We start from the raw sequence: 23,532 nt of genomic DNA on the forward strand, positions 1-23,532 counted from the left end.
GGGGATCCCCAGTTACTAAAGGATGGAGTGCGTGGCTGGAGGATCTCGGGCTAGTGGGCACGCCCTTGCCCAGGCCTGCAGTGGCCGCTCTCGCCAGCTGGCCCACTTCCCTGCCAGACTCCCCTCCCTCCACCCCAAGTCTAAGAGGGGTGCGCCCAGGGTCCCACTGCTGAGCCAGCTCCCTCCCACTGCTCCACACCCGTGCCCGGCTGGCGGAGCTCCCGGGGGAGAGGATGGAAGGCACCACATTGGCGCGGAGGGGGTGTGGGAAGCGGGGGGAATAGGGAATGCGGCAGCTAGGCCCCCCTCAACCAGCCCAGCCCCCCGTCACCTCCCCTCCACCTCCAACCGAATGGTTTGCTCCGAGCGCCCTATTTAATCCCGGCGACTGCAGCAGCGCCGGCTCCCTCCCGGTCCCCGCCTCGGCCCCGGGCTCCAAAGCGGCTCCGGGGCGCCCTTTCAGTCAGCATCTTCGTCTGCCCCTTCCCTAGCCCCAGCCCCTGGGGACCCAGGCTCTCCGCTGCCCAGCCAGGGAGCCGGCCGGGAAGCGCGATGGGGGGCCCTTCCACTCTGCCCCTGCTCCTGCTCTTCGCCTGCTGCTGGGCGCCTGGCGGGGCCAACCTCTCCCAGGACGGTGAGTTAGGGAGGGGGCGGCGCCAGGGGATCTGGGGAGTGACCTGAGGCGGGGGCTCGGATCCGAATGGGGGCGGAGGGCGCCTGTTGGCTTTGTTTGGAACCCGGGTTAAAGTCGCTAAGCGCTAATACCCCGTGTCTGTCTCTGAGCATCAGTGTCTCTGTGGATGGTGGGGTGTGCCGGCGTGTGCACCTTCCTGTGTACATCGTCGAATGTGTGTCTGCGTGTGCACCCAGGCGCTTGCCTCACCGGGTTTATGTCTATTCTGAGCAGCCCGAGGTCTGGATGTGTTGATGTCCGTGTGTGTATGTGTCTGGGTGTGCGCGTCTGTGTTGGTGTCTGGTTCTGCGTTTCTGTGTCAGTATGTGTGTGTATGTCTGTGTCAGTGTGTGTTGGAGGCGGAGTGTGGTTTGTCGCTGTTTCAGTCAGGGCGTGTGTCGGGTGTTTGTGTATGTATGTCTATAGGGGTTGGGTAGCCAGTACAATCCCTTAAACTGCTGTATGCAAACAGTTCTGCTCCCCCTGTACCCCCCACCGCGGTGAGTTCTGAGTGGACCGCGAGGGGGGCTTGGGTGAGGCTGGTGAGGGGGGCGTGGGCAAGGAAGAGGGGGGGCTTTTCCTTGGAGCAAAACAACAACACAGGGCGGAGGGGGCCCTGGGATGGCAATATCCCTAGCGGTGGCAAAAGCTAAGAAACCCAGTCTGGAGCGGAGGAGGTTGGTGTGGGGGGTGGGGTGGAAGGTTGGGCAAAAGGAAAGATCAAAATATTTGGGGAGGAGGATGCTCGGAACATGCAAAGCTTTCCTGGGCTAAACATTGATTCTCCCACATTTGGGGTGGGATAGCATACCTAGCTTGCCCCAGCCTAGAATTCAAACCTTTGGATGGTAAAGATCGAAGGATGAAGGAGAGTCGGGGGAGAAAGGAGGCGGGGCCATGGGTGAGGGGACTTGGGGAAGAGCCCCTCCCGCCTTGGGCTGGGCTATGTAGGTCAGCGCGGTGGGGGCACCTCAGCCTTCTTAGAGACTGCTGACGGTTAATGGGGTGTCAGGGGGCAGTTTGTAGGAAGACCAGGAAGGGATTCATAGCTTAGAGCCTCAGGTCCCTAGAGAACGGAGGGCAGGCTGTGAAGGGACTGAAGGAATGCATCTTCCTCTCTCCTCCGCCCCTGTCAGTGGAGGGCCGGGGTGGGGGAGGGGCGAGAGAGAACAGGACCTCTGCGGAGCAAAGGGAAGTGGGGAGCGTGAGGGGGAGGGTGGTGGCTATGCCCGGCCACTTGCCAACGAAAAACAGGAAGAACCGCAGGGGAGGAGAAAGGGAAGGCGGATCCTGGGTGAAGAACCCAGTGGCCATCAGGGATGGGCACAGGGTGGGGCGGGGGTGGAGAGGAGAGTGGTTGAAACTGGGGAGCTTGATGTAGAGAAATCATCTGAGGAAGACAGGCCAAAAGCCAGGGTGCTGGATGAATAATCCTCCACCTTCTCTGACCTCCTCCCCAGTGCTGTCTCTTCATGATTAAGGAGCTTCCCCTGGTATAGGGACCCTGGGGATCCTTTCCTTACAGCTGGCTGGCTGACTCCTTCTACCATCTACCCATCAAAACAACCCAAAGGGAGTTTCTTCCCAAGTCACCACAGAGACCGCAGCCCTTCCGCTGCTCCCCTACAGGAATCCCCCTTCCCTAGAGGACTACAGTAATGGCCCTACTCAATGAAGAGGTGGGGAGGTGGGGAGGGGGAGCAGAACAAGTGCAAGGCTAGGAGAGGTTGGTGGCTGGGTATGTATGTCTCCCAGACCTTAACTTTCAAGTGCAGCCCCTGTCCCCCACCCCCATCCTACTGGCTGTATTAGAAGCAAATGGGATCCCAATGCACCTGCTTGGCAATAGGAACTGATGGTGCCAGTTTAGGTCCGTAACAGAAAGATGTGAACTCTTCTACTCTAGGATGTAAATAAGGAAGAATGGAGTAACTCTATAAACATTAGTCAACTCTTTCTTCATCAGCTGAACTATTCTTTCTTGGTCCTCAACTTGGGGTTTAAGGCTGAGAAGGAGAGAAACACTCTATTCCCATATTTAGAAATACGACACAGAGCAGTGGCTTGAGGGAAAGAGTAGAAGGTAGTAACTTTTGAATTGGGGACTTTTGAAGGTGAATGGGAAACTGTGAGATGGGGAGGGAGATCTGTTCCTCAAGAAGGAGTCAAAGCCAGCATCATTATCCTGGTACAACATTATATGTCCAGATAGTGGATCTGGTCCATGCTGTTTAAGGGTGCACTGGTGCATAGAGATACAATCATATAGTTCTTCTTAAACTAACCCTTTAAAGATCTAAGAAGCTCAGCTCTGATGGTAGGAGGTAGATGCATAGGCTTAATGCTCATAGAGAGTGGGCCTAAAGGTCAATTGGAGTGGGATCATGAAGAGGGTATGCCTAGTAACCCTGAGTTACTCCAGCCTGGGTCCCATGGGCACAGGGTCTATGCAGTACTTACCTTAACTGGTAATGTTTGATCAAAACTAGGAAAAAATTGCTGTGAAGGTTGAAGGCTTAAATATAACTTGGGACATTCTTAAGTCTGAGTTAAAATTTTTAATAGTATTCTGCATCTCATCCCTTTCCTCTTTACAAGATACCCTAATATGTTAATACTTGAGTGGGCAAGGGTACTGTGGAAGGGTAGCTGCTTCCATTTAGAATAAAGAAAACAAACTTTATGTGCTGCTGGAGTATATAGCTCCCTGGAGTACAGCATACATTTTTAAGCTCTGTAAGACTGAATAGGGTTTGAGAGGCTGGAGAAGAGCCACCAAGTTATATCTGAACCTGGCCATTAGTGCTGTAGCTAGAAGCTGTGGAACATTTATGACTCAGAGTTTGTCATTTCCCCCTTCATTTTCACATTTTCCCACTAGTATGGGCAAAAGTTGACAATTCTGGTTTTGGGGGATACAAAACCTATAGACTTTATGTGCCCTGTGATTATCTCTCAGGTAAGCAGCTAAATATTCAACATTGTGACCAGCCTTCCTTGAGCTTTTCCCTCTCACATTATTTCCAGCACTCTATGAATTGCTCTATGGTAGACATGGATTAGTGGTGAGCCTCACATTGCTTTAAACCAGGAACATAGAAATTTAACCTTGTGCTGCACTGCCCCACGCATGAATCTCTTTCCCTTCCCAGTGACCTTCTGTCCACTTCCATCTATTCTGCAGCCCCCTGGCCAGGTGCCCAGTATGAAGAACATGCCCAATGTGCTAGAAACATCCAGCAAGCATTCATTTTAGCTCTGCCCATGGATCTGCTTGGCAAAGCTACTCTACTCATTTTCTGTTTCTTGATGTGGCTGTAACCCTTGAGCAGGATCTATGCCTTCCCCTCAGACATAGGAATAGAAGAATCACCTGGCAAAGAGAAGTAAGACTAACAGAAAGACACTCGATATCGTAGGGTTTAGTTTGTACCACGTAGAACTGGTCTTTCTGATGTGGGATCCAAACTTAGGATAGTCAACTGCTTAGCCAGGAGTTAAGCCAAAGATTCTATCTTAAACTCTCTCTGGGGCAGGGTAGCACTGTTGGTTTTAGTAGTTTCCTCAAAGCCTGTGGTTTTCTTGTTTCTCATTTTCTTTTTGTTAAAGATTTGAAACATTTTTATATATTAAAAAAAACTGGAGATCAAGGGTATTTTATCTTGTAGAAACAAGAAGTAAGATCTGGAGTTCTTTACCCTTCTACTTGGTGTCTCCACACTCTCTATAATTCTTTCAACCTGGGGTTCATTTTTAAATCCTCTGCCCTAAACTGACAGTAAAATGAGCCATATCACTACTCTTAGGCAGTGTCTGTGTGTCTGTCTCTTCTTTTTCTCTCTCCCCTTCCTCTTCCAACTGTGGAAGAAAGGAAATCCAAATCTAATTTCAAGAGTGCCTTTTTGGAGACATTCACTATTCACTTGGAGAGTGACTCATAGTTCTGCAACCCTAAAATTCCACAGATGGCATCTTTTTGGTGTCCTGGTCACTTTGAAACAGCAGACTGCCACTGCTCTGTAAATTTTGCAATTTTATTTTGGAACTCCTTGCTGCTACTATTTTCTTATAGCCCTAATAATATGTAGAGTGGGATCAAAGATGTTTTTCCTTAAGTCACATGATAGGAAAAAAAGTCTTGTTATCACCAGAGACATAAAGCCTTGGGACTATGACTGGTCAAAATCTGTTATTTCCTACTTCAGTGGATCTGTATATGGCTCAGGAAAACCTTTTTGCCATCCAGTTCTCAATATTGGAATTTTATCTAAGCATGACAACATAGGTTCCTGATTCTTCTTGCAAGTCAACTATGGACTGGGCTGGGTCCTTACTGACTACTGAATAAAAAGTCCAGGGTATTAGAAAGTTCCTGTAATTATATATTTTCCTTTAATCTTTTTTAATTTAATATTTCCTGTTTTACCATTGGCAAGAGACTCAAATACTAGAACACTCTGTTCCCTGGATGGGGGTCATGTCATGGAGACCATACGTAAGACCTGAGATCAGAAAAGCCCATGGGAATGTGTATAAGAAAGAGAGGGAGAGAAACAAGCCAGGAGAAAAAGATTCAGGTCTCCAGGAACAAGGCTAAATTAAAGATAAACACTCCATGTCATTGTAAAATAGAGAAAAGTAAGTCTTCAGGGGCAAAAGACCTGTCTCTATCTTTAAGACTAGCAGTGATGACAGTTCTGAACAAAGTTAGAACCAACTGATGCTCAGGGGCCCAATAACTACCCTAGTAAAAAACCCAATCCAATGCAGTCATAGCAAGATGATCCATCCTATCTAGTACTGAGAAGCCAAACTCTCAGGGGTCTTGAATACCTGAAACTGTTGAATTTTGTGCTAAATAGAATATCAGAAAAATTACGTATTCTTTATTGAAGCATGAAGTACTGATAGAAAACTATGTCTTAGTTTCTCAAAATTTCCCTAATCTTAAAGTCAAATTTCCCAGCTACCACAAAGGCCTCTTAGTGCTCAGGACAATTTCCTTCTTAAAACAGGTGATTCCATACCTTGTTTCCATGTATGATCAGTGATTTGGGATGCATTCTGCAACTAGGACCCTGATGCATCTTCTGGTTTTCGTAATGGTAATATATATCTTAGTTTCCTCATACCCTAGTGTCTCTGAGGTGCAACAGAGGCTTCGTTAGACTGTTTCCCTCATTAGATGAGAATCTTAGTGTAATTTATAATCAGTTTTAGCAAGTTAAAATCCTCTCCACCACCACTAATATCTAGATATTTGTCATAGTTATGAAGGCTTATGCTGACAAACTCAATCTGGGGTGGTCCTCATATTTGAGCAAAATCTCTAACAGGTTAAAAGTAGTTCAGAAGAACTTCTAGAACAAATGATGGTATATTATGATCTTAAATGAAGTCCTAATGTCTGTTCTTTTGGCTTTACTGTGAAAGCTGGCTGCCTTAACCCAGGATCCAAGTTCCTGTGTTCTTTGTAAAACAAGCTACCTGTGCTTTGAGCTCTCCATGGTGCTAGTGCCTGATGGTGACACTCCAGGCTCTTCTGTTGCTCTCCGTGGTCCTACTCTCTTGCCAAGCTTTACAATCACTTTTAACAGGATAGGAATCTCCCTCCCACCACTATGAACATACACATAGTTTTGGTTATGATCCATAATCTGCTCTGCCATGGAGACGGGAACAGAACCCTGAGATACTGATCTGTAGAGTCCTCACGGTCATCTAGTCAACTGTAGGAAAGGGGCAAAAGACTGTCTCAGGTTAAAAAGGACAGTTAGATATGTTCAAGAGACTGAGTCCTAAAGTGACCTCGAATGGTCTCAAAATAACTGGGTGTTTCGCCATATCTGGCTTCACAGATTTAAAACGGAACTACAAACAGTCATGTTTGAAGTCAAGATTGTATTGTTCCTATATGACAACCATATAGAAACAATAAATGTGGAATACAAAACGAATGCTACTCAGTTCATAAGCATGCACCTGTGCACACAACTCTGAGCCTAACAATCTACTCTGTCTTGTTGTGGTGCTTATTTTCTTTTTTCCCTTAACTTTAGGAATAAATGTAAATACAATACATAATAATGGGTTATCAGAATACAGTGGAGGAATCCAATATACGAGAGTCACAGGCAGCAAATAGCAAAACCCTGACTCATGTCCCTCACCTTTACAACCATCTTGTGTAGAACCAAATAGCCTTAAATATAACCATCACATCCCATACTCATCACATACTGAGATTTGGTACTTGGCCAAATCTCAGTAGATGCATCTTTAAACTGGACTCTGCTACCCTTTTGGGGCATCTGCCAATAAACTGTGACGTCAAGTGCGGCAAGGAGCCGAGAATGCTCAGCTCCTGCCAGTCTGAGACTAGACAGCCTGTTCTTCACAGCACATCGGAACTGCACAAGTTTCTCTTCCCCTAAATGCCAATTTCACCCATGTCAATTTCTGCATAATAGTTTATATCATAGTTAAACTTATGAATGGCCTATAGAAGAGTCTAGATGGGGGGCAGGCTTACAAAATAATTTTCTAGGGCATGTCTTTAGTTTCCTCATTGGAAACAAGGATAAATTTCTTTCTTCAAGGACAGGTAATAGAAGTGATTTATCTCTATGAGTGAGCCTTCAAGAAGACAGGATTAGGGTTACAGTAACAGCTGGAGTATTTCCATCCACTCATCTCCCTGAGCCCCCTGTTCTCACCAAGAGCAAACATGTTTTAGAAAAGAGTCTCATCCAGAGAGCCATACTTTTTTTTCAATATGTGTATTATCCCTCAATGTAAACTCTTATTTCTGGGACTCGTTAACTCTCTCATATCGCTCCACCTTTCTCCCAGAGGTCTCCAAGAGAATAAGAAAGCTAAATAAGATAAAGAACAAACTAAAACATTGTCTTTTCAAAGGATTTATTTTCCCTTTCCCCAACTAGATTTACACTAATTGTCTTGATTGCTAAATGTAAGCACCTTTGCCTCATTTATTTCCAACTTAGGTCAGGTGCATCACTTTTTCCTGGTGGGCGATGGGTGGGAGAAGCAATGATGTTGATGTCTCAGTTATTTATCTCTAACTCAGCCATTCCTGGTCACTCCCTTCCTTTCTATAGTACTTGGCATTGGCAAGGTAGAATGGGTACTATTACTAGTACTTCTAAATTCCAGATTTCTTTAGAAATTTTCAGATCCTTGTTTCATATGTTTATTTTTCTTCTATGCTATGGATCTTTGCTTCTACTTCTGATTCTAGAATTCTGCTCAGAGTCTCAGACAGGATAAGAAATTCCTGAAGATGAACTGTTTTTAAGTCTCTGACTTAAATATCTCTGATCTTCTTGGAAAACCAGAAAGACTAGTAAGTGATGACAAGTAACTTGAAGCTTAGTATAATGGTCAACCTTTGAAGAGTCTGGGACCAAGTTATTTCCTTGTTATAAAATAAGGGGACAGTTTTAGTAGTTTGCATTTACTAGAAAATGTAAAAATGATAGTAAGAAAGTTGTATTCATTGGATGGAATCTACTTTGTAAGGTTGAAAACTTCCCAAACACATATTATATGCTTCCTCCTCATAATCTCTATCCTATAATCTCAAACAAATATAAAAACTGCTATCACTAAGCCCCAGTGTCTCATATATTCTCATTTATCTTCAACTGCTGCTTAATGCCAACTCTTTCTCTGGTTTCCAAGCTCTGGAGTCCAATGTCAGTGACAGATGGAGTGAGCCTCAGCCCTGGGGAGGAGAGGATGCTGGCCCTCTCCTGGCGAGTTTAAGTAGAAGAGAGAGCCTGCATTTCTCTTTGGGGAGAATCTCTGAATTTCAACCATATGGTTTTCTGGAAGTAAGGGGTTCTGATTAATGTTGGCATGTGAAAAGGACTCTGTATCTGGGTCACAATAAAATCTGTGTGTTTATGTCAGAAAAATAGGAAAAACATAGATATTAATAGTGAAAATTGTAGTATTGAGGTACATACACTGAAGGAGAGAAAAGGATCTGGATATACATGCATCTTAAGGAACAAGAATGAGATGCTCATTGAAGGCTTAAGAAGAAAGGTTCTTTGGGTCAGAATAGTATTATTTTGGGGACTTGAGATCTACAGACTTTGGAGAATATATTTGTTTTATGGAAGAGTTAAATTCCCAGGGAGGTACAAAATAGAGTTAATGTGAGCAATGTACTACTCTTTTAAAACATAGTTGTAATTTTTTTTTAAGTGAGAAGAATGAAAGGAAGAGACAAAATCCAGTTAGGATTGGTGGGGAGAGGGAAAACTAGAGTAGTATGTGTGTATAGAGCAGAACACGTTTTTCTTTGTGTAATGCTCCTAACCATTGCCCTGAACTTGTCATCCACGCCCTGCCTCTGATCATTCAGTGAAGGGAAGAAGTGAAAATGAGTCTTTAACATCAGAACCAGCAGAGACGAATGCTTTCTTGCCTGACTTCTAACAAATTAAACTTTTTCACAGCTTTGTTGTCCCACCACACCAAGCCTTCAGCCTGAAATATCTAAAATACAGCATAAAGAGCAAAAGAGAATAAGATAGAACCCGCGGAGAAAGGGAATTCATCGATGTATTCATGTAGTCATTGAGGCATTGGAATATACACTGAAGAGTGTGAGCAAGGCTTTGGAACCTGACCTAAGACTCACGTTATCAGGGATTCAAGCCTTTGCTTCTCTCTGACTTTCTTGGCCTTCTTTATCTTATCCATCTCCATTCTTTATTTCCCCATCCCCTTCCAATGAGCTAAAAAATGAACTGTATTTTCATTTAACCCCACAATGACTATGTTATATTTCACTTCCCAAGTAGTTTCCTAAGATAGGGGATTTCCCCTAGTTCTATTATATATGCATTAAAGTGGTAAGAAAAGTTCAAGGGAAGGGGGTAAAATCTATCCACTTCATTCTGGGACTATCTAACAGTGCAGACAAGTCAGGACTACTGATTCAGGTGCATTAGACTACAGATCCCAAGTCATACCTAGCCCTGATGCCTAAAGTACATAAAGAAGGTAGGCAGAGGATAAAGTGATGGAGAGAATGGGCATACATGGTTAAATGCTCAACTACTAACTGAAAAGTTGACAGTTCAAACCCACTCACAGGGATCCCAGAAGAAAATTCTGGCAATCTTCTTCCAAAAGCTCACAGCCATTAAAAACTTGATGGAGCCCAGTTCCACTCCACAACACATGGGGTTGCCATGAGTTGCAATCAACTTGATGGCAACTGGTTTGAGTTTTTTGTTTTGTTTTGTTTTGTTTCTTAATGGCCCAAGGCTATCATCAACTGGAGTGATGTCATCCCTGGCCTTAGGGTTCTACCTGAGAAACAGCCAAAGAGAGTCAAACCCATGCATAGAACATATTCTCCCAGAAATTCTTACTGAGCCTCATCTCACTTTCTAATACACTAGACACTTGTCTAGAGCACAAAGTCCATCATAAAAAGCAGGAACTAAGGCTAGGGAGGGGTGATTAAGGGGTTGGCTTTCCTTTCTTTTTGTCTCACAATCATAGTTCTCCGTATTACAACTCAATATTGGCTACAGAGGGGCTTGTTTTTGTTGGGGGCCAGCCCAGGGCTCCCTCCCAGTGTTAATGCACTGAGAACACTGACTCAATAGCAAATCAAAGCAACAGCTGTCCCCACCTCCTTCTCTGCCACCCACTTACCAGTCTCTGCTCCTCAGAATCTTAACTAAGTCTTTGAGTCCCTCCCTCCCTGCCTGCCTGCCGCCAGCCTACCACAAACCCACTTTTACCTCAAGAATTTGCTTCTCTAGCTCAAGAATAGGACCTGATTCTCTGCTTTTTTATATTCTCTCGTCCCTGTCTCCCACTTCACAATCTACTTAGCATCTCTACATCTCTACTGTGCAGGTCAGCATGAACACACACACACACATACACATGAATGACCTTTTAATCACATTTTTTTACTTCTAAGAGCACAGCAGTGCCTTCTATCCTTTGATCTCTTTTATGGGAACTAGAACCTACTAGTAAAGCCATGAGGCTTGTGAAGATGCCATTTTTCAAATTTTGGTTTCTGGTGGACTCCTGGTGTGGCTCTGTAGGATAAGCACTGGAGTGTTAACCACAGGTTGATGGTTCAAATCCACCAGTTGCTCCTTGGAAACCCTATGGAGGTGAGTCAGAATCGATTCAACTGCACTTAACAACAACATGGTCCCATGGCCTCGTTTGTACCTTCAAGGATTTCCTCCTTATCTCACCTACCTTCTCCAACCTGCTGGCATTGAGCAGAGCTATTTTTCTAGAAGTCTGTGATCCCAGGCTTCCCCACTACTTACAATAAACAGAGAGATGAAAAGTGGGAAAGGTAGCTGTCACTGTAAGTGAAATCACACTAAATACCAACTAAATCTCTGAATTAGGGCTACAAGAGCTGCTATAAATTGACACTGAGTAGAGGAGACTGGGGTTATAAACACAGCTCTACCACTAGCAACTGGTTTGACTCTGTTCAAATTCCTAAATCTCTCTGAATCTTGGTTCCTCACTTTCATAAAGGAATTGAATGTTATTTAGGATCCTTAGCAAATCTAAAAACCTATATGTCTAATAATCATAAACCAAAACCCCAAGCCCACTACCATTCATTCTGACTAATAGTGACCTGATTAGACCGCATAGAACTGCTTTTTAGGGTTTCTTATGCTGTAAATTTTTATGAGAGCAGAAAGCCTCGACTTTCTCCCTTGGACCAGCCATTGAGTTTGAACCACTAACGTTGAGGTTAGCATCCAAATTCTTAACCCATTTGTGCCACCAGAGCTCCTTAGCAATCATAGAAGTGAAGAAATATTTTGGGAAGAAGGATGTACAATTTAGAAAGTGATGGGGAGGAATTATGGAACTTTGATAGTAGAGGCTTAGAAAAGCCATTGGTTCCATCCTGCCTGGTGAAGTGCAAAAGATTTTAAGAGTAACCTTCTCTGGCCATTAAGAGTTAGTAGAAAATGATCCATAGAAAATTGATTGCAGGGCTTTATTGTTGTTGTTAGGTGCCATCAAGTCGGTACCAACTCATAGTGACCCTATGGGCAACGGAACAAAACACTGCCCGGTCCTGGGCCAACCTCACAATTGTTGCTACGCTTGAGCCTACTGATACTGCCATTTTGCCAATCCATCTTGCTGGGGGTCTTCCTCCTTTTCTTTGACCCTCCACCTTACCAAACTTGATATCCTTTTCCATTGACTGATCCCTCCTGACAATATATATGTCCAAAGTATGAGAGACGAAGTTTTACCATCCAGGCCTCCAAGGAGCACTCTGGCTGCACTTCTTCCAAAACACATTCATTCATGATATCTTTCAGCTTAATACTTCTCTTTGAATGCTTAGTTATGGACAAACATTTGGAATAACTGGGTTTGTTGTTTTGGATGTTGTTTTTCGTTTTGTTTTGTTTTTGCAGTGAAAAGATGGTTAACCCCAAGATAAGCTTGTCGCTGTAATTCCTCATTCTCACCTCCACCATAGGCAGGCTAGGCAATGACACCAAAAATGTTCTCCTCCTTACTCAGCCTGGAAAGAGCCTAGCAACATGCCATTTCAAGTCCAGGGAATGGACGCCTCCCATTTTCAATAACCGGTTTATGCTGGGACACAAAGGTGCCAGCCAATGCACAAAAATAAATGTGTTTGAAATCCATGTGGGGGTATAGTTCTTTTCTGAACCTAAATCTCTTGGATCAATCATCTAATAGTGTAGAATCCCTGGCTCTCTAAATCCTGGGTGTCCTGGTCAAGCTTTACCAAAAAGAAAGTGGCTGCTCAGCATGTTAGGAATATTGTATAGTGAAGATTGTTCCCTTCCCTTACTTACCACCTATTTTCATTTATATCCTGTATACCTCCTAGGAGAGTAAAGCAAAGCTGAGAGAGACTCGTGACTTGGGGCCCAGGAGGCTGCTGGGAGCCAGAGGGAAGTAGATCAACAAGACTCCAGGAGGAAAAACCAGACAACAAGAGAAAATAAAGGAGGGAGGAACAAGGAGGAGCAAGGTCTCAGTAGCCCAGTCAGAAAGAAGGTTAGGGTGAGTGTGGGGAGCAAGAGGATGGTGAGAAAGCCTAGATCAGAGCAGCAAGCAGCTGAAGCATGACTGAGACCTGAAGTTCTGAAGTGAATGTGAGCTGGAGCGGATCTGAGCTAAAGCAGGGAGATCCTTTAGGAGATCTTGCTGTCGGTGTAGGGACAAAGACCTATCCCTGAGGAGCAACAGACAGAGAAGGAAATAAACCTGAAAAGACAGAAGGTCCCAAATGACTGAATAAACCCTATCTCTTATGGGCCTAGCTTTCATCTGACTGCACTGTCATGTCTCAAACGTTAGGGAATTGGAAACTTAAGGCAGAGTACACTAAGTTAGAAAGGGATGGAGAACAAGAAAACTAAGAATATTTTGACATGTAGGCCCTCGAACTAGGAAACGACCCAGCAAATACAGTAGAGGAGACATGATTCCTAGTTGGCTAAGAAACTTGTAGGGAGTTTAGGATCAGTAGAGGCCTTTTTGATTCGTGTATTGTGCTTTAAAGCTTCTCAGGTCAAAGAGACTCACCCAAATCTTGGCGTGATCTCCTAAAGTATATGACTGAGATGGGAATTGATTTATTTCCCTTTAACTGCCAAATAAAACATGTAGCTGTGAGCATAAAGAAAAGTTCCAGGTTCTGAGTTCCAATCCCGATTTTGCCACTGACATTTCTTTCTGTTGTCCAGGTATGCATAAAAATTTACGAAATAGTTGGGGTCAGGGGAGAATTAGGGTGCAATCATTTGATTAAGGAACCTAGCTTTTGGTAAGAGTAAACCACTCTAAAAGTGGGTCCTTTCAGTATTCTGGGCCACAGCCCCCAGTGTGTTTTTCCCTTGGAGATAACACTCCTCCACCCACCTGTCATGGTAGTCGTGAGGAATAACAAGTAGGCTGAGATGAAGAGTATTTTTAACTCTGGAGTTAGAGAAATGCTGAATCATCATCATCATCATCACCATCACCATCATCATCAACTCCTACTCAGGGAGCAAGTTATCTCTACAGTCATAGAAATGGAGTTGTGGGCCCAAACAATGGCAAGGCCAGCAATGGTTATGTGGGAGAGCTCTGTCCCCTCGTCCCATCTTTCCACATGTGCACCTGTGACCCTGTTATTCATACATATGTAAGTCTCCAGAACAGCCAAGGGGGAACAGACATATAAACCAAGAAATCAGGGGTTATACTGATAACATTTCCCTAGCAGAGTCACCTAAATTGGAGACATAATATGTTTTTATTCATTTGAGTCATTCATTTATTTATTCAAGAAATATTTATTGAACACTTACTATGTACAAGGTCCTGTTTTAGGCATAAAAAAACTGAATCATAGGTGTCACTGCATGCTTTAAAGAGGCACATTACTACCAGTTCCAACGTCTGCTACTCTTAATATGAACCATCAGTCAGAGGGAAATCAATGAGGGAAAGGGCTACTTTGTTCTTGAAAATATTGAGGATCCAAAGAATACAAGAACCTGCAGGTAAATAAACCAAGAATTAAGAAACCCCCAAAGCAACTGAGGGCAAACAAGAAAATAATCTTTTTCTTTTCCGCCTAGGTCCTGACTTTATGGAAATGTGAAGGGATTTTGTTTGTTTTAACTACATGCTTTTGTTGCTTGGTTAACTGAAGAGTTCCTCATTGTAAGGCTCTTCTTCTTGTTGTTGATTAGTTCTGTTGAGTCATTTTTGATGCCTTACGACCCTGTATAGGCTTTCCAAAGAGCAGCTGGTAGATTTGAACCACCAACTTTGCAGTTCAAACGGACCTTGTGGTCCATTGCTTATCCTACAATGTCACACCAAAGCTCTTAGGGGTGCATGAAATAACCCTGGTGGTATGGATGAAGACACATTAAAAATCCAATTAAAGAGGCAATTCAGTGGCTACAAATCATAGATCCATCACCACCACTATCATGATCACCTATTTTCAACTTGGAGTTTTTAAAAATCATGTTGCTTGTTGATGTTGTGAATGCTGTTTAGAAAAGCCACCCTTGGTCAGCAAGTAACTCAAAATAGACAACAATGCAAAAATAAACATTTCCCCTTACACTCCCAGTCCCACTGCACACACATAAAATACAGTTCCTGCAGAGGAAAGCAGTGTAGTGAAGATGTAGAGAAAGCCTGGGCTTTGTGGTCTAAGAGACCATTCCAACTCTTACTAGATCTATGGATGAGCTACTTAACTTTTCTGAGCCTGAGTTAACCCAACTTTACCATGTGCATGGTAATACCTTTGGATGGGTTGTTTTGGAAATAATGAATATTGATCACCTAACAATGGACTCATACATACCAATGATCATGAAGATGGCACAGGACCAGCTAATATTTCGTTCTATTATAAATCAGGTCACTGATATATATATATTCTATTATATATCAGGCCAACTCAACAGCAACTAAGAACAACAAAAATAACTTGGACCTTGACTCATAGAAGGTGCTCAATAAATATTGATCCCTTCTCTCTTGTAGGTTTCTAGAGCTTCAGCCTCTGTATCCTCTGCCCAATTCCTTGGACTATTTCTTCTTCTCCTTTTTGGCTATTTGCTCTGTACTAGCAGATTTTGAGATTAGTTCTCACATTAGAAGATGCCCATCAGCTTTGACTTATTTATTAAATATATTTTCTATTTATTAATGATTAAGAACATTCTAAGGAGTCTTAAGGAGCTCTGGTAGTGTAGTGGGTTGAATTGGGTTGCTAACCACAAGGTCAGCAGTTAAAATTTACCATGTACTTTTGCTCCACAGAAGAAAGAGAAGGCTTTCTGTTCCTGTAAAGATTTACAGCCTCAGAAACCCTATACAGGGTCACTATGAGTCAGAATGGACTCTACATTACATCACCACCACCACCAAGGAGACCTGGTGACAGTGCTTAAAAGTGTTCAAATACTAACCGAAAGGTTGACAGTTCAAACTCACCAGCCACTCTTCAGGAGAAAGATGTAGCATTCTGCTGTTTCCATAAAGATTTATAACCTTTGAAACCCTATGTGGCAGTTTTACTTTGTCCTATAGGATTGCTATGCATTGGACTTGACTAGACAGCAGTGAGTTTGGAAGCACTTTAATTGTGCAATATACTGGATTAGGGCTAGTATTGCATAAAAATATTCATCAGATATAAACCCTACCTACAGGTTGATAAATGTTGTAATTCAGCAAAATAAGAAATAACTTCCATCTGACACAATTAAGGAAGAAACCTTAGAGGAGCTGCTGCATAAAGTAGCCTTCCAGGATGGATAAGATTGAAATGTGTAAAGATGGGTGAAAGGTATTATAAATAAGTAAAGTGTAGGAAAGGGGATGGATGCAGGAAACCAAAGTGTTTATAGAGAAAACTGAATAACTGCATATGTTTGGGGTATAGGGTGCATGAACTAGCGTTTTCAAATTGTTTGAATTGATTCAGTTAAGGTTAGACAGAAAAATCGGAACAGATCTATAATTTTTTAAAATTTGGGTGAATTGGAATGGGAAATGGAACGGTAGAAAACTACTGGTCAAAGCCTTGAAACGGAAGACTAAGAAGAGACATAGCAAACCCTTCCAGAAGCCTGATGCAGGAGAATGAGTTATGGTGAGGACTGTGGAGAGCACATGCATTCCAAAGCTTAGCAGTGGTGGCTCGGTTAGCTGCCATTTTTGAGTGGAGCATACTATTTCTGACTAAGTCAGCCAGTCAAGAGATTCAGTTGTTGTGCAGCTCACTCTCTGCCCTTGTTTTCTAAGAGGGAGATTACGTTTCTAGCAGAGCATCAACCTGAAATTGTTCTGGTATACCCACATATCACAAATTTGGTTCCATTCTGGTTTTGCTTTGTTGGCCGTGGCTGAACCATGAAAAACCAGTTTGAAGCTCTGGCATTAAGTAAAGAAAAGACAAAGCAGAAAGGCAGATTGACATCAGACTGCAGAAAACCCTGAAGAGCAGGCAAATAAATCCGGATACTATCTGCAGACAGTGCAGTCTCTAAACAGGAAAGTGATATAAACAGTGTAGGTCCCTTCACTAATGGTTGAGTAGGATCTCAGTGTCAGACCTATGTGACAGAAGGTCCTTTGAATGACTCGGAGCCAAATTGTACTATTTCTATGAAAATCTGCGCTACCCTTCCAGAGAACTCCTAAGTATCCCTTCCCAGTCTGAATCCACGTAAGGAATTTATGCTGAGGTCATAAATGAATGGTACAACCTAAATCCAAAGACGGCATTAGCCTTTCGCAACACAGGTTATAATTTCTGCTACTTGTCTATGTTTCTGTTAATAACAGTATAATCACTCATCTGCTCCCAAGGGAGTGACCATTCAAAATTTATCATTACTGGTTTACAATTTTATAAAAACAGCCAGAAAACATTTCAGGCATATTAACAGACAGTTTACATGAGGAGACATGAGATCATGAGTACTTTTTAGAATTAGAGAGAGAAATGTCACTACCCTGGGGAAAAAATAAACAGCCATTTCTTAATCAGTTTCTTAAAACACAGCGATTTCCTTGTAAACGTACAGAGGCCATATACCAAGCATATTACAAATATGCCATTTCTTTTGAATTATTTGTTTGGTTTTCAATCTCCTCTTCTAGACAGTTCAGTTTGGTTTGAATGACCTATATCACCACTCACTTAATTCAACATATGCAGAAAAAAGAAAAATGCCAGTAATATACAGGAGATGGGAAAGATGAGAGGAATATGAGTAAAGATAAAAGCAACTGAAGAGAAGGCAGAAAAAGACTCAGATGAAAGAAGGAACAGGAGAGTGAAGACTAAACCCATGCTGTTGGTGATGAATACATGCTCTGCCTGATTATGAATATACAAAACACAGTGCCAATTGTGGTTGAATTAATTATCAGAACATTGAATTCTCAATTAAATGTGTTGAGAGTCCACTATGGCAAAGTACTGAGAATACAAACGGGAATAAGGTGAGGCACCTACTCTTAACAGGCTCAAACTTTAGATGAGGAGAGTGACAACTGAAAAATAATTACAATAAAATGTGTTGAAATGTTGTAAGGAAACAAGAGCTGTTGAAAAAGCTTCAAGAGCACCACCTATGAGAGGAAGAGGTTTCTTGAGAATCATGCCTTTAGGTAAGTCATTGAACCTTTCTGAGCTTCATCTCTAAAAAGCGATTATATTTGACTTCCTCTCCAGGTTGTTTGTAGATTAAATAAAATCATGGTTGGAAATCCATTTTGTAAACTCAAAGTCCTATATCAAGGTACAATGTGGATATTTCTTCTGTTCATTGGATACCAATACTGTAGGGTTGAGCATTGATTGACCATCTCTGGCTTTTTTATGCCCCTTCAGTTACTCCAAATATGAGTACAATCCAGTTTGACTTAATACTGCTTGTTGAAGCTGCACACGCCCAAACCTACACAAAACCAAAGCAGGTCATATTTCTGGTGGACTTTGAATCAAGGTGACCCATGTGTGTAGGGGTTAGAACTGCACTCTATAGGATCTTCAGTAGCTGTCATCTTATAGCTAGTAGTCAAGCTGACCAATTGAATGCGTTCAAACCTCCAACCTTTAGGTTACTTTGTTGTTGTTGTTAAGTGCCATCAAGTCGATTCTGACTCATAGCAACCCTGTACAGGGCTTCCAAGGTGCAGTGGTGGGTTTGAACCGCTGATCTGTGGTTTGCATTCCAGTGTTTATTGTAGCTAAACACAAATCATTTGTGCTACCAGTGAACTTTCAGAAACACACAAACCTACATAATTAGATGAAACACTCACCCACCTCAGGTCCACTCCATCCTTGGTGTCTCCAGGATTCTGCTGGATTTGGGAGTCCTCTCTCTGGCTCCTTTGCCATTACGCCTCTTTTATCTTCTCTCTCCAGCAGTACTTTCCTTGGTCCTTTTCCTTATCTACTTGGCTCTGCCTGTTACAGGTTTTGATTTCTTGTTTTTCTCTCCCTCCTCATTTGGGCACCAGCACCTGCCTCTCCTGTTTGAGAACAGAGGAATTTCATAAATCTCCTGGATGAATGGCTGTGAGGGACTTTGTGGAGAAGAGGGGAAGCCAGTGAACATCTGAAGCTCTCTCTTGGAGTTTTAGGACCCTCACTCCTCTTTTCCTTTTCTACAGTCCTCTGTCTGCCTGCGTCCCCCCCCCCCACACACACACACATAACACAGGCGCAGACACTTATCTCTAGCGTTTCTTCTGATTCCTCAGTTCTCTCTCGCGTCCCTTTCTACACATCATCCTAAACCCATGACCCACTAGTCTTCCCTGACCTCCTTATCCCAACCATCGCGACCACCGTCCTCCGCTGGCTCCTCAACTCGCGTTGAAAAGCCGAGCCAAGTTCCTGGGGACTCTGGACCCAAGATTTCTAGCCCTTGGTCTCTGTTCAGCCGTCGGTGACCTCACTAAAATTTGCGCTCATGATTGGCTGGCTACTTCTGGGTGTTCCGGCGGGACATCCTGTAAAGATTCGCGTGGCTGATTTCTTTGTCCCTCAGCCTGTTCAGGATAAGTTAGGGATAGTAGACTCATAACTCTACAGTGCTGTATAGAAGGGTTTAGGGATAAAATAGTAGGAAGAGAGGGGTGATTTCAGTCTGGGGAGTGATGACAAAAGAGGTTTTGCACTGTTGTGCTAGAAAAGGGAGCAGAGTTGGTAATATAGAGTGCAATGGGACTGACTGGAGCAGGAAAACTTAAAAAGGGGTTTTGAGTAACCAGCCTAAGGTAACAATCTGGGAAGGCCTGTTGCAACTTGCAACTCTCACAATAGTCTACTTCTTTAGTAGTGGTGGTCTCCTCTTGAAGCAAACAGAGCTATGGCTTTGGATTCAGGCATTTTGATTTCCAGTCCTTGTTCTTCTACTCCTATGACTTTGGTCAAGTCACTTCATTCCATTTCCACTCTGCAAAACAGAAATGATAATGCCAGCCTACTTATTTTACAGGTTTATTAAAAGGTTCAATGAAATGTGAAAGTATTCTATAATTATAAAACCTGTCATTATTCTAGTGAATAATATGGTGCAACAGAAAGAGTTCTGAATAATGAGTGAAAAATCTTTGATTCTCATTTTTCTGTAGTGACCTTCATCAGTCACTTGTAACCTTCACAGACTTAATTTTCTTCATCTGTGAAGTGGGAGAACTGGACTGCATGATCTCGACGACATCTTTTGGTTTCACATGATATGATTCACTGACAAAACTCTGCATCCTCCTTTAGTTCACCCCTTCAGAGGAGGAATCCATTTTCTGCTGTCAGGAAGTAGTTAATCTCTCCCCTTTGTAAGTAGCCCACTTACTCTTAGGTATCCTGGTGAATCTATTTTTCATAAGGGCCTAGCCTCTTTCCCTGCACCTGCAATGAATGTGCAGAACCCCAAGCTTTAATAGTATATATGTAGGGTTCATCCTTGATGGAGATTCTCTCCCCAGGCTACTGGCAGGAGCAGGATTTGGAGCTGGGGACTCTGGCTCCACTCGACGAAGCCATCAGCTCCTCAATCTGGAGCAGCTCTGACATGCTGGCCAGTCAAGGTGAGAATCCAGGTCCCTTATCACAATATCCCTCATTATCACATCATCTCCCACTCACATAGCCTCCACCCTATGTTCTCACTCCTCTCATCACCACACAATTCTTTCTCCTCTCCATTTGACATTCGATCTCTTAGTTCTACGCCACCAACTTCTCTTGCACCTACTCCTCCTTCCCTTACTCTAGTATAAAGACCTCTTCATCCTCCCCCCACACCTCCTTCCAAAAGTAAAATTATTCTTCCAGGGGAGTGTATTATTCAGAATAAAGAGGTTCTAGAAAGACACAATCAAGGTAGAATTCTTCAAAAGGAACCAGGGACAAAGGAATTATGAGTCAAAAATTGGAGTATAGCTAGCAGGAAATGAAAGGTTTCCTAAGTCTTTCGATGATATAATTGAGGAATATACCATTTCCAAATTTACTAGCCAGCTCACTCATTGGCACACCAATCTCAAAATATTAGTTTTTTATTCTCACAGTATATATCTGCTTGAGAAGCATTCCAGTGAGAAGGCGTTGTATTGAGAGTCAGAAAAATTTAGTTCTAATTCTGATTAGTAGAATGATCTTAGGTAATCGCTTCACTGCCATTGCCTCATTACCAGCATCTGTAAAATGAGGAAATTGGATTATATGAGTCCTAAGATCCACCTTGGAGTCCTGGTGTGGCACTGTAGGATAAGCACTGGACTGCTAACCGCAAGGTCGGCCTTTCAGACATACCAGCTGTTCCTCAGAAACCCTATACAGGGTTGCTATGAGCTGGAACTGACTCGACGGTACTTACCAACAACACAAAAGATCTCCCTCAGTTCTAATTGCTATGAATCTAAACACTAAAACTAGTGACCAGTTTTGTGTTCTCATTTGGAGACAACCATCCTGACTGAGCCAGTGATGCTTGGTATAAACTCAAGCACATGTTACGTTCACTCTTCAGGACCTCTTTTCTGCTAGGAGCTCTCATTGTCTAGTTCTTGGAAATGGAGTTCCAGTGAACAAGAAGGAACAGAATAAACAGACAGGGCAGAGGTAAGGTCAGTGCCGTAGGATTATGGGGATTGTTTTGAAGTGTTCAATCTGGGGAACGTAGAAAGTAAGTTTCTTGGTTTCCTATTCAGAGATAAACGAAATTAGCTCTGCAAAAAACAAAATTTGTGGATTTTTCAAAATCAGAGCTGGAAGGTGGTGTTTATTTTCGATTTATTTTCCTGTGAAGGTCAGTGCTGTTGGGTCGCATCAAGTCTGTTCAGAAGTCTAGGGAATCAATAATAGGAAACAGGAGTTCATGTAGTGAAGAACACTAAACTAAACTGGAGGAAACCAGTGCTAGGGAGCCTGAGGAGCTCCAAGGAGGCCTGACTAGAAGCATGTTTGGGATTCATCAAATACCTTATTAGACCTTTGTTGGTTTTGTTGGTTTGTTTTACTTGACTAAAGAAAGAGAGATTGGGAAATATATTTTCTTCACACTGAAGGGAAAAATCTTGATCCTTTTACCCTTTAAAGTAATACCAGCATTCTGATTTGGGTTTGTGTGTTGGGATATGGGTAGTGCTAATACTAAAAGGAATATGTGAAGGGAGTTGGTGATTGAAAGGAAGTTTATTATTAGAGAAAATGGAAATTCTGTGTCAAAATGTTTTGGTTTTATTTATTTGTTTCTTTGTTTTACAGTTTTATCAGCTACCTATTGTCTAAATGAATGTACAATGCAAGGACTTGGTCTTTTCCCCATTTTGATGTTCAGAATTATTAGTCACACTATTTCTCCTGTTCTTGTTCTTATATGCAGGTGGTGACAGGAAGGAAAAATGTAAAATGACAAACGTGTATGTGTGCTTCCAAGGTTTAATGGTAGAACTGTATCAGAAAAAAAAAAAAATCACATATAGAGGATTATACGCATATTGGGTTGGGAGATCTTTATTACTCTAACTGTTTATGACCTTGTCAGTTCATTCAGAAAACATTCAACAAATCATCTGTTTTCCTGTGTATTCAAAGCAAAAGGAAATAGGGTCTATTTCCCCTGCCACTTCCCACCACTTGTAGTCCTTCCCCTGTGAAGCCTGGGCCTTGGATGTTATGCATTAGATGAGGTGGATATTGGCTCAGAAATGGGTGGAGGGGCAAGCGGTTCCTCAGAAAACTGACCCTACTCTACTCCTGCAGACAGTCAGCCCTGGACATCTGATGAAACAGTGGTGGCTGGTGGCACTGTGAAGCTCCAGTGCCAAGTGAAAGATCATGAGGACTCGTCTCTACAGTGGTCCAACCCTGCCCAGCAGACTCTCTACTTCGGGGAGAAGAGAGGTAGTGTCTCTTGAGTTATCTGTCTCCTTAGGAACCATGGGCTGGAGAAGGGAACTTTGGATCCTGAGGGTACTGTCCCCATAGCCCATAGGCTTGGAAACAGTGATGTACCAGCCATGGGCTCCTCATCTGGTTCTAGAGAAACCAATTACAGATTTGACCTTGGCTTTGTATGGTCATATAGGGTCTTGAAGAGACTTCATTCCAAAGGAGTCCTAACATGCCAGGCTGAGGTCCGTGTTCACCCAGGTATCTCACAAGGAAGACTGCATTCAGAAATCCAACCAAGTTTTCTCAATGCCTGTTAGGCTACTGGTCCACTGGTCAAGGGAAGCTACTGAATAACCTAAAGATTGCTTCACCTCAGGAGCAGTTTGTTTGCCTACCACACTTACCATTTTTTTCCCAAAGAAGCAGGGCTAGCAATGGATGACAAACATGAAAAGTGTCCGTGAAGGAACAGCTTTTAATTCTTCCACTTTCCCCCAGCCCTCCGAGATAACCGGATTCAGTTGGTTCGCTCTACTCCCCATGAGCTCACCATCAGCATCAGCAATGTGGCTTTGGCAGATGAGGGCGAGTACACCTGCTCAATCTTCACCATGCCCGTGCGAACTGCCAAGTCTCTCGTCACTGTGCTCGGTGAGGCTCCCAAACCCCAGTGTCTCCACAGCATGCTTCTTTGCAAACAAGCCTCTCTAGGCTGGCCCCTGAAGCAGCCTGGAGCCAGGCAAGCCTCTAAGCATGTTACCTAAGTTCAGTCTGTATTTCTCTTGCAATGGGATAAAATGCAAAGGACACTGGGTTCTAACTCTACCTCCTCCACTTGCTATTTGATCTGGGTCAAATTTCTTATTGTCGTTGGGCCTAAATT

The 23,532-nt window shown here is 43.1% G+C and overlaps 1 protein-coding gene across 2 annotated transcripts in view; it reads left to right on the forward strand.

Moving 5' to 3' along the window:
• The first annotated feature begins 379 nt into the window (after window positions 1–379).
• Window positions 380–23,532, forward strand: part of CADM3 (cell adhesion molecule 3) — a 32,479-nt gene continuing 9,326 nt past the window's right edge. The window contains exons 1-4 of one of the 2 annotated variants that reach the window (XM_006861628.1): window positions 380–634; window positions 20,237–20,338; window positions 22,518–22,658; window positions 23,148–23,300. In XM_006861628.1, the coding sequence (XP_006861690.1) occupies window positions 553–634; window positions 20,237–20,338; window positions 22,518–22,658; window positions 23,148–23,300 (478 nt within the window). In that variant the 5' untranslated portion in view covers window positions 380–552. The remainder of the gene's footprint in view (window positions 635–20,236; window positions 20,339–22,517; window positions 22,659–23,147; window positions 23,301–23,532) is intronic. The other variant, XM_006861629.1, reaches the window with a different exon arrangement.

This window comes from Chrysochloris asiatica, unplaced genomic scaffold, assembly GCF_000296735.1.
Source record: "Chrysochloris asiatica unplaced genomic scaffold, ChrAsi1.0 scaffold00042, whole genome shotgun sequence".
Classification (NCBI taxonomy): Eukaryota; Metazoa; Chordata; class Mammalia; order Afrosoricida; family Chrysochloridae; genus Chrysochloris; species Chrysochloris asiatica.